Genomic DNA, 12,452 nt, shown 5'->3' on the forward strand with positions numbered 1-12,452 from the left:
TCCTCTGATATTTCCCTAAATCTGTCAGTAAGTATCCTATCATATACAGTACTTTTCTTGTTACACTAAGAAGACATATGCCCCTTTGATTACCACACACTATTTTTTTCCCCTTTTCCATTTTCTATCTATCTATCTATCTATTGCCAGACGCCTCAATCCCATTTGGGGTGGCCACAAACAAATCACCTCCAAGTCGCCCTGTCTCCCGCCATTTCACTGCCCTGCTCCCAACTCACACCCCCCTCTCTCATATACCTCTCCACCCCATCCCTCCATCCCATCCTCGGCCTCCCCCTCCCTCTTCCCCCCTCCACCTCACTCACATACACTCTCTTCGTCAGTCTTTCACCCTCCATCCTCTCCACATGGCCAAACCACCTCAGTGTGTTCCTCATAACACTTCCTATCACATCACATCCACACCACAACGCTCCTTTATATCCTCATTCGTCAGCCTCTCTCCACGTGACTCCACAGGCTCCTCTTAAATAACTCATTTCCACTGCTCTCACTCTTGACTTGTGTCCTTCCAACAATGTCCAAGCTTCACTTCCGTACGTTAGAGTTGGTATCACAATACTGTCATGTAGTAACTTTTTCACTTCCATGCTCACTTCCCTGTTTCTTATCACTGCTTTCAAGGAACCAGCAACCTTTCTTCCCTGCTGTACCCTTTCAAGCACTTCACCCTCCAAACCTCCATCCTTACTCATCACACTACCCAAATACTTAAACGTACTCACATTTTCCAATTCCTCACCATCCAACCTCGCTGTACATTCACTGACTTCACCTCTCTCAAAGACCATCACTTTACTCTTCCCTACATTCACCTTTAGGTTCCGTTTCTTACACACTCTCTCAAACTCATCAACCAAGCCTTCCAGCTCCCCTTCGTCTTCACTCAACAACACAGTATCATCTGCAAACAACAGTACAGGGAGTTTCCAAACACTATCCTCTCTCACCAGGGCCACTCCAACATCCACTACTCTACCTTGTACCTCTTTTATTACCCCATCCATGTACAGATTGAACAACCATGGAGACATGACACATCCCTGTTTCAAACCAACTTTCAAAGAGAAAAATTCACTTAGTTCACCATCCACACGCACTGCAGCCTTCGCACCATCATACATACTCTTCACAGCATTCAACAACTTCCCATCTGCTCCATATATTCTTAACACTTTCCACAATCCTTGTCTATCCACCCTGTCATATGCTTTCTCCAAATCCATGAAAGCTGCATACAACTTCTTTCCCTTCTCTAGAAACTTTTCCACTAAAGATCTAAGAATGAATATCTGATCTACACAACCTCTTCCCTTCCATTTTACAGGAGAATAATTATACCTGACTTCCAGTCCTCCAAGACTCTACCTTCCTCCCAGGCCAATCTGCACAGCTTCCATATCCATTCTACTACTATCTCACTCCCATGCTTCATTTCACCACACACTCCATCATTTCCTGGGGATTTCCCCATTTTGACTTTATTACAGCCAATCCTCCCCTAACGCGGTTTGTTGTTACACGATATTGCTCTAACGGCACGATTTTGTGGAAGGAAATAAACGTTCTAATGTGGGTATTGTTAGCGTTATGCGGTAATTTGAATCGAGCGGGCTGTGACGTGGTGTGCGTGGTGCAGCCTCGCAACTTTTTTTTTTTTTTTTTTTAATGTGAGGAAGAAGGAATCAAAGGCTAGGAGCCCGCAAACAGTTCCTTTCAAAAAAAAAAAAAACAGTACAAAAGAGAACTAAATTCAAGATCCATTCATTTTGAGATGCCCGGATACACTGCGTTTGAAAGACTGGAGATCATAGGAAGTAGGAAATATAGACAGAGGGAGACAGTTCCGGAGTTGACCTGTTGCATAAAATGAAGGACTGGGAGTAACTCTTGCATTAGAGAGTTGGACAGAAAAAGGACCAGAGTTTGTTGCTAGACGGGTGCATAGCACCCGTCGTAGAGATGGAGGGATGCAAGCAGACAGTTCAGAGGAGCAGTGACCATTGAAGTAGCAATAGAAAAGAGATTAAGATGCATCAGTGTGGTGAAGAGACAGAGGTTGAAGGGAGCCAGTAAGAGGAGGAGAGTTAATGAGATGAAATGCCTTTGACTCCCCCTTATTGAGAAGAGCTGTATGTGGGGAGCCTCCCCACACATGAGAGTTATACTCTACACAGGAGTGAATAAAGCCCATGTATAGTCAACAACTGTGCAGGGGTAAAGAAGGTATGGAGTCAGCTTAGCACATCTAATCTCTTGGAAGCAGATTTTACAAGAGATGTAATATGATCTTTCCAGGATAAGTCCCGAGTGAATGAAACCCCAAGCATGTTCAAGGATGACCCAGGATTGAGCTGGATATTATTAAACATTGGTGGGTGCTCCTGTGGAAGATTTTGTCAGGTTGATAGGTGTAATAACTGAGTTGCGGGAATCGAATGGAAAGGTGAAGGGTGGAATCATCAGCGTACGAGTGGATAGGGTTAGATGTACAGCTTAGAAGGTCATTGATGGATGAAAGGTAGAGAGTTTTTGATAGAACAGGGCCCTGAGTAACACCGCTGTTGATAGATCTAGGAGAGGAATGATGGCCGTTCATAACATTGGCTATAGAATGACCAGAAAGGAAGCTATAGATGAAGGCACAGATAGAAGGATAGAAACCGGAAGAGGGCAATTTAGAAATTAAAGATATATGCCAGACTCGATCGAAAGCCTTTGAGATGTCAAGTGCAATGACAAAGCTTTCGCCAAAGTCCCGAAAGGAGGATGACCGGGAGTCTGAAAGGTAGGTGAGAAGATCGCCAGTGGAGCGACCCTGATGAAATCCATATTGACGATCAGAAAGAAGGTTGTGATAGGAGAGATGCTTAAAAATTTTTCTGTTAAGAATAGACTCAAAAACTTTTGAGGCACAGGATATTAAAGCAATTGGACGATAGTTAGAGGGTTGGAAATGGTCACCTTTCTTTGGGACTGGTTGAATGAGAGCAAACTTCCAGCAAGAAGGAAAGATACAAGTTGAAAGACAAAGGCAAAAGAGTTTACTTAGGCAGGGTGTAAGCACAGAAGCACAGTTCTTGTGGACAACAGGAGGGACTCCAACAGACCCATATGCCTTGTTACTATTGAGGCCAGTGATGGCAGAAAATACATCAGCTGAAGAAATTTTAATGTCAGCCATGAAGAAGTCAGAGGGGGGAAGTGATGGAGGAACAGCACCAGAATCGTCTTTGGTGGAATTGGAGGAGAAAGTCTGAATTAAGTGATCTGCTTTATCAGTCATCATCCGCCAGTTACACTTCGCCTTTCTTGCTCTTCTAGCCACCCAACCGATCAGGACCCCCTCTACCTCCCTCCCACCTCCCTTGTTCCCCACTCGGCCCACTCCTACCCACACCATCCTACTTAGCTTGCCTCATGTTTTAGCGTTTGTTCTCCCTCTCTACTTCATCTCTGGCGATGTGTGTGTCTGCTCTTCTCCTCACATAAGGTACAATGAATAAAAAAGTCCTATTGACCTAATGTATTTTTTATAACCATATTAATACTCTTAGGAGGTTAATATTGGGGGGTATAAGAAAATTTTGCACGACAAGTGGGGGAAAAAAGTGGACTTTGGGCATGAGTGCGGAAGGAAATAGGGGTTTTCAAGAGTCTCTGTAACCTGATACTGTATTTGCCTAACGCGATGTCAGTGTGGAAGCAAATACCTGTTTTAGGGGAGGACTGACTGTACTTTCACTACTTCCATCCTACTGATTTCTTAATATCTTCTCACCTCCCTTCTTTTCCCAGCCATTCCCCAGCCACTGATACCCACATTACTTTCATTCTCTGTTCAACATTTCCTTAAAGTGTTCTCTCCATCTGCTCACTTTTTTCCCATCTCCACTAACAGTCTACCATTTTTATCTTTCACTCCCCGACTTACTTCTTTATCACCCTGTCCAACTCTCTTTATCTCTTTCTAGAACATTTTCTTACATTCCCTCCACTTTACACTCAAGTTCCTTCCAGATTCCTCATCCACTCCTTTCTTACTCTCTCCTACTAAACTTTTTACCTCTGTCTTCCTTTCTACATATAACTCTCTTCCATCTCTCACCTTCCTTCACACCCCTTTTTCTCATCCACTTCCTATATGCTTTCTTCTTTTGTGTCACAGCATGTCTCACCTCTTCATTCCACCATGCTGTTCCTTGCACTCCCTTTTGTCTTCTCTTCACCCCACACATCACCTCACATGCTGCACAGATTTCTTCTGTGAATATTTTGCACACACCTTCCATGTCCCCCATCTGCTTCAAATCCGATTTATCCAGTCGCTCTTCCACTTCTCTGTTATATTCTGCCTTTTTTTCCATCCTTTTGGAACCTTTCTACCTTCCTTGTTTGGATTACTTCCTCCTGTTCTTCCCTTCTCCTACTTCATTTCATTTGAACTTGACTTCAGAAAGTCCACTCCCCCAACCTCTGTATGCTGTTGCATCCATTACACACCTTCTCATTCTGTCATCCACACACACATAATCAATCAATGCCATCCGTTCATGCAGTTCACCACCCACCTTTCTCATCACTTGCCACATATACCTGTGAATCATTTTGTGTCTAAATAGGGTATTGGCTATCACAAACCCCCTCCCCACACAGTTGTCCACCATAGCACTGCCATTCTCATCCGTTTCTGCATGCTTAACTCATCTTGCTAAAATCTCTGATGAAAATACATTTTGTATATATTTTTTATTTTTTAAACAGAAACTGGAAATCCTCATCCTCATCATTCTTATCCACGTCATCATTATCTCCTCCTCCAATGTCTTGCATACTCTTTAAATAGCCAAACGGGATGACCATGACTAATGCCGCCAGCTTACTTTATCCTCACGTACCTCTCTTCAGTATGACAAAATAATGTGAGATATTGACTTTTATATCAAACATACCCACACTTTTGCATAAACTCTTTCATGTTAAGGGAGCAGTACTGGTTTTTGATGGGGGGGGGGGGAAATCACCTCATGGGATGTGCAAGAAATCCTTATACTGTACTGTAGTGTACAGGTTAAGCTGTGTTTGAAGATCTTCAGCTCAGTCCTTTACTCTTGGAAATTGTATACAAACAGTGCATGGTGTTTTGGATATCACATTAGGCTTCTGCGACTCACTAACAAAATAAAAGTATCTTGTATTAGCAGGGATAGAATACTAGAATGTTATAGTCATTAGTATATCTTAGGCAAACTGTAAAACATTTCAGAACTTGACAAACCTTGAACTGTATTGAGATGTGCTCCCAGTCTCCCACATGAGTTCCCATGGTAATCTCATCACCATGACAATGTCCATGGAGTCTGGGCTTGAGTGTACGGCCAAAGAAGGACCCCAGATTGATTGTACACACATCCTTGCCTTGGTTGTAGGGATAAAACATCCAGTAGGTTACTGTGAATATCTGTCCCTTTTTCCTATTTCCATGTGGTCTCCTTTCTTCTTGCCCAGAATTTACCTCCCTCTGTTGTTGTCCAAGTTCACGGCTTGTTCGATTGCCCTTCATCTGTTCTGTTTCACTGTTAAGTTGCAGTTCATTGTTAGAAGCTTGTGTTTCTCTGCTCATTTCAGTTGGTGTTTCTGAAGGTCTCTCAGTAGTAAGGTGTGAATGTCTTACAGTCTGTCGGTCTGTACCATTGTGCTGTGCTTTGGCATTATTGTCTGTAACTTTTGAAGGAGCCATGCCTTTTATGTAATGCTGTATAACTGGCTGTGGTGTTGAATGAGAAATTTTAATGCTGGTAACTGCCTCATGTGTCTGTGTTTTGCTTTCAGTGAGGGCATATATGTTCATGTACAACTGCTCTGTGACATAACTCATGTCTTCATAGGTAGGCTCTTTGGTGCTTTGGCCTTGCATATTGTTGCTGTTTGCATAATTAGAATGCCTACTTGAATGTGATGGAGGACCTGGAGGATCTGATTTTTCAGTCTGGTTCATATATTTAGGTATTTGAGTAGCATTTAGGTTGTTATTTAACTTTAATGTCTGACCACTGTCATCATGAGAAGATGCTTTAAAAGTCTGTGACTGGTGGTGATGTGAAGTGATATGCATGTTAGTTGATGGTGTGATGGTAGCTAGTGTCGGACTGTTGTAAGCCTCTGTTCTTGGAATGTCTCTGTCAACATGTAAAGATGTATTATTGTCTCCATTGGACAAGTGAATGTGACTGTTTCCTGTATGTACTTGTAAGTTACTGACGTGTTCAGAATTGTGCTCTTCAGAATTATCATGGTGAGGATCTGTAACTGTGGTCCTGTGGTCTTTGTTACCTTGTAACATGCGACCTCCAAGTAGAGAATGTTCCTTGGATGAACTAATAACACCCCTACCATCCCTTTTGATGGTGGTGTGTGAAGGGTTGTTGTGGACTGGTGGGCAGGTATGGATGACAGCATATACAGGAGGAGTATATTGGGTAGTAGGCATTGTGCCATGGAGGAACTCAGGCAGTGGACATGCGGAACAGTCTGGAGAATAAATGAGAAACACATGTTGATATTGTTGTGTTTCAAAAGAAAAGTTAGGGACAGCACAGTATATGTGTTTTATGTAGGTTTGTGAGAATGCTTATATTTGTAACAGATGGTTATCGTAATGATAAATTATGAAGTTCTTAAATCAGTGTAAGAAAAAAAAAAAATGTTATGCAGCCAGAAGTTGTTATTATTATTATTATTATTTTATGGAAGTGGTAAGATACCTAGATACAACATTTTCATACTTGCGTGTCATCCACCAACATTTTGCACTATTGGGTTGATGAGAGACATCTCAGACCATTTGTTAGTTGAAGTACCCTGTATTTATCGAAGAAAATACTGTACATATGTTGGACAGTGATGAAAAGTAAACTAATGTTGGAGATGACACTTCTTGATGATAACATTGGTTGAACAAAAACTTGTACTTCATCAACAGGACATTGGAAAAAAAAAATGCATTGTGGGTTTAGGGCTATTTCTGGAGATACACTACCTAATGCTAAGAATTGGGTTCACTGAAGAGCACAATGTTTTTAAAAAATGAAACAAGATGTGCTTGCTGAGGGTAAATACACTGCAAAGTATTCAGACAATGGGGGGAAACTAACGACTTGTTGTCCTGATTATGGGGAGATATACTGTAGTGTGTTCTTGCTAACCAGTTGCTGTATATAACAATACACCACAGATGATCAAGGTATGTGGTCATAGAAAAAAACCTTTAGAGATTACTTTTAAAGAAGTGTGAAGTACCTCCACTTGTGATTTAGCATATTACCAGTTCAGAGAGAGTGACCAAAATATCACTGATGATGAGTTTTTGCACACAGTGGTCATTACAAGTGTTTCAGTAAAGGCCTAGTATAGAGCATATCACTTAATTGCATGAAAGGGACAGCCATTTCAGAGGCACGGCACATCAGAGAGGGCTACATTACACCTTATGTAGGACATTACATGGCACAGTCACATGTACCTGATGCAAGGTTGTGCAGCAGTACATTTTGAATGATGTTTTCATGCCTTCCCAAAGTACAGTTGAGTCTTGATTACACAAAATTCATGGGACATTCAAAACTTTGAGTAATCTGATTTTAGGATAAGAGAATATAATAAGTATTCTCTCAATTATCCAGATGGCCATTACCCGGATGCTGTGATATGGCTGTTCCAAACCAGTATTCATACATTTATTCATCACTATCTGGACAAACGCCTGCGTCTGTTTTGATTTCAGTATTCATACATTTATTCATCACTATCTGGACAAATGCCTGCGTCTGTTTTGAAATCATGGTCGTACGAAAAAGTTCTGCCCAGACTGGTGAGAATAGCTCTGTGGTGCTGCTGTGTCAGGCTAGTTCGTTTACCCTACATCTGCCAGACATGCCTGTTGCTCGCCCTCAGTTCCTTCATGTCATTTGTGTAGTGAGCAGCTCTTCTCGGTCCGTTGTCATGGCGGCGCACGTGGTAGCTTTCGTGGTGGTTCTCTGCCTGCTTCAGGCCTTGCCATTCCTTGCATGCCTCATCCTAAGGTGTGTGATATGGCCACTTCACCAGGGAAAAGAAAGTGGGTAGTGCTGACACTTTAGAAGTGGGAGATCCTGGGTAAGAATGATGCGGGATGGTCAAAGTGTGTGTTGACTCTGATTTTATTCTAGCTTACTGTACTGTTCCATGATTTTATTCCATTTTACCATTATGTTTTGTGTGCCCACTTCATTTTTTTGTGTAGCTGTTTTTTTCATGTTTTTCGTGTCACTGCTGGGTATGGCTCTTCATTGGTGATTGTTTGTTTGTGGTTGATGGGTCTGCTTGACCATGATAATTGCTTGGCTGTGGTTTATAGGTTGGGTTGACCAGATATAGTATTATTAAACAACAGGAACAAGTGTTGAACGATGTGCTTGTAATGGCCTTTTACACTAGCCTTCAAAGTTAGGTTATGTACGAATGGGGGCCAGGGGAGAAGTCCACTACCTGGACATGCCCTTGGCTCTGTTGCTTCGGATATTCGAGTGATTACTGTATACAGTACTGTACGTACCTGTACTTACGAAAATACACCCCCATCGTCATAGAATTTGCACATGTAATATTGCATAATATACGTTTAATATGTCACATAATATACAAGAGAACAGTACTGTACAGTACTTATGAATCACACATTTCTGGTGTTCAGAGGAGATTCCGTAGTATAATGCAATGACAACCCAGTGACGTGATCCAGGCACTCAGACACCACCAGCCCGCCAAATGCCACTCAGTGTTCACTTCAAAACAAAGCACAATACAGTATTTTTGTAACAGTAACTTAAACTGTGAACTTAACAAATAAAGTTTTAAAGTTAGTTTCACTGTGGGAGGAGAAATCGCAATATTCATCAGTGATAAATTCACAAGACTGAGCAGGGCACATACAAACACATTGTAAATATGGCAGGTGGCCCAATGCTTGCCCTACTGGAAGCATTGTAAACTATCACGGATGGTGTGAAAAGAGCCTGTCAGGTTTGAAATTTCGGTTGGATCTTGGATTTCTTCAGTAAATTGAATTGAGAATTAATCAGCAAAACCTTCAGTTAATTACATCTTCCAATTGAGAGATTTGTGGATAATCAAGACTCTACTGTAGTCATGTCTGTAATCCTTAGTTTGGATTCAAGATTGTAAAGTGCCACTGTGTTGATGTACTACGGTGTTCAAGTATTCTCAGAGATTAGAACATCAGGGTCAGTTTTGTTAAGTCGTTTTTGTAACATTGCCCAGGACTTATCAGGTTGCTTGGAGCACCTGTCCGTGGATTGAGAAAGAAAGCTCTTTTAATGTTACTGCAAGATGAAGTCTGGCTACATTCACACCAGGCTGGTGTCGTGGTAAGCACTTCCAGATGCCCATGGTGCTGAGGTGTTAATCTGTGATAAGGTGCAGGCTGCAACCTGTCAAAGCGCTGGAGGTGCAGAGAAATATTACTAGCAGTTTGTTCCTGTTGATCTAACTGTGTTGTTTTGTCTTTGTCCAGGTCACCTTCAACTGGCCATTATAACTAATATTTCTAACCCATGTTGGAGATGTCCATGTAGATCCTGCTGTCTGGCAGAGGGCTTGTCCAGGATGGCAAGAGTGACCAATATTTGTGGATCTTTCCATCACCTAAGTTAAGGAATGATTGGATGGACCATACTACAGTGGATTATCAAATCTTCTCAAATTAAGGACAGACCTGATCAAAGATATGTTTGAGCACACTGTTGTGTATCATAACTACATTGTCAGAAGAAAGGCTATAAGAATTAAAGCATTTTAGATGCTGATCTACTTCATGATAGATCAGATGGTGGGCAGTGTTCCTGTAATTTCTAGAGCCAATAACCTAACCAAAAGTGATCAGAGCATGTTAGAGACTGAAGGGTCAGTTGCATTAACTGCACATGTGATAAGGAACTACAAAATCAAATCAAGGATATGTCCTTATATGGGAATTGAGTGAGACACATCCATCCATCATCCAATCCTATGTTGCCCCATAGAGGAGCTCAGGTGATATTAAAAAGTATTCAAATAAAACAGTTGAAGGAGTTCAGAAGAAAAGTTTCCATTGTGGTTTATAAGACCATTAATTGGAATCACTACAAAAATGAGTAGTCTCCCAGATTTAAGAGAAAATGATTCTAGAAACTGATCAAACTCCTGCATAGAAACTTGATCAGTGCCTTGATGGCTTGATTGATAAACAGTTGCAGTTATAAGGATTTGCTGATAAAGATTTATTAATCATCATCATCATTATCATCATCATCATCATATCATCATCATCATCATCATCATCATCATCATCATCATCATCATCATCATCTTTACCTCCTTTCCCACCTAGAGCAGGGTGAGGAGTAGCAATATCCAGACAGCCCAGATTTGGCCAATCCAATGGGCCATGCTTCCATTCACTCACCATTTAAGCCCCCAGAATCCTGGATGTATCTGATATGCCAAAAACATTCACGATGTTCTGTAGCTTCATATAGATGTATCCTATAGAGTCAATCGGGACACTGTCATTTAAGAAGGGGTGCCAAATCTGTGATCATGAGCATCTCCTCACAGTATTCATCCAGCCATTTTGATCTCTTGTCAGTCCCCTAGCCTTACCGACTTCCAAACTTCTCTTTCTCGCATGCTTATCTGCCATATCCCTCCACCTTCTCCATGGCCCACCTTGCCTCCTTCCTCCTTCAGATTCATTCAGATATACCTTTTTCACCACTCTATTGGTATCCATTCTCTCCATATGACCATACCATCTCATTACACTCTTTTTGATTCTGGTGTTCATAGACTTTCTTACTCCACATCTTTCACGAATCTCATTATTTTGTATCCTATCCACTCTCTGTACTCCACATATATTCCTCAGCAGTCCCATATCCACTGCTCTCACTCTTGACTTTTCATTTTCATGCCACACCATAGTCTCACATCCATAGGTTATAGTTGGCACTAACACCATCATGTAAGCCACGTGCAGTTGCAACACTCAAGCCTCTGTTTCTTATCAAGGTTTTCATTGCATCAGCTACTTTCCTTCCTTGTGTCACTCAACTTTCCACTTCTTTTGCACATTTTTCTCTCTTTTTTTCTCTCATTATACCTAGGTATTTGAACTCTCTTACTAATTCCGGTCTCTCTCCATTCACTAACATCACACTGGGAGTCACCTTCTCTCTCAGTAACCATCAGTTTACTCTTTTCTACATTTACTCTCAAAGCATGATGCTCACAGACATCAACAAAACTCTGTACTAGTCTACCAAGTTCTTATCCAGTATTTGCAAGTAGTACTGCACCATCAGCATACAACTAATTTGAGATATTCCATCCATCATATTACCAACACCATCCCTGTCTCCATAACTCGTGTTTTTACTTCTCTCATCATCCCATCCATATACAGTATATATTGAACAACCATGGGGACATCACACAACCTTGTCACACACCCACACTGATCATGGACCATTCACTTAGATTTATTAATACTTCCGTGAATCCAGAAGAACATGGGACATAGACACATTTGTGTGAGAAACATTGGTAAATGCTCTGGAGCAAATAGGTGCTACTTTTCCATCCAGATGGTCAGCAGTGGGCCTGGGAATAGTCATTATTTGCAATCAAAGAACAACAATATAAATGTAAGATTCCTATACTGTAACTGAGTTTCAGTTAGACTCAAATTGTCAAGCTTAGGATGCACCTTATATTCATTTGTGGTAAGAATTATTCCCAATCACCTCAGAGTGTGGTTGTTGTTGTTGCTGTTGTTTATCCCCAGTCATGGTTGACTCAATAAACCCATTGATTGCAGGTATTCAACTCTCTTTGAGGTCATCCCATAGGTGTCTGCATTTTAATGTGACATTTGTTAAGCAGTGCTCTGTAATGTTGGTTATGTTACGCAGGCCTTTTCTACAAGGAGGGCACGTGATTCCACCCAACCCAATCTACACTGACAAGGGCTAAGTGATGTCTTGATCTAAGTCAAATTAGGTGAACTTAGTCAACTCTATTTAATATCTCTTATGCCTGGGTGTCAGGAGGGAGGCTTATAGTATAATGTTATATCTGGGATGTTGCCTTGCCGTAGATATGAAGTGTGCAGTGTCTGGAAGTGGGATGTTGTTGAAGAAGGTTTGGTAATGTTTGTGTGGTGATTGTTTTGTGTACAGTATCTAGTTATGCAGCGTGGGTCTGCATTATATTGACGTGTGTTGTGTGTTTACACAGTTTGCCATGTAGAATTGTTCACCTCATATGACAAGATAATCTCAAACAGAGAAGTTTGGTTTCAGAACATTGAGCTGTGGGAGTGGGAGTGGTGCAGC

The 12,452-nt window shown here is 41.4% G+C and overlaps 2 protein-coding genes across 3 annotated transcripts in view; one reads left to right on the forward strand and one right to left on the reverse strand.

Annotated features, from left to right (window-relative positions):
* Positions 1–12,452, forward strand: part of Arp8 (Actin-related protein 8) — a 189,480-nt gene that overhangs the window by 87,178 nt on the left and 89,850 nt on the right. The window lies entirely within an intron of this gene.
* The window catches only part of LOC145411468 (uncharacterized), a 73,180-nt gene that overhangs the window by 11,413 nt on the left and 49,315 nt on the right, over positions 1–12,452 (reverse strand). Inside the window, exon 5 of the mRNA XM_080281517.1 lies at positions 5,300–6,552. Coding sequence (XP_080137643.1) covers positions 5,300–6,552 — 1,253 coding nt within the window. The remainder of the gene's footprint in view (positions 1–5,299; positions 6,553–12,452) is intronic.

The sequence above is a fragment of the Coenobita brevimanus genome, chromosome 89 (assembly GCF_032717465.1).
Source record: "Coenobita brevimanus isolate Jiangsu-jjx chromosome 89, ASM3271746v2, whole genome shotgun sequence".
NCBI classification, from domain to species: Eukaryota; Metazoa; Arthropoda; class Malacostraca; order Decapoda; family Coenobitidae; genus Coenobita; species Coenobita brevimanus.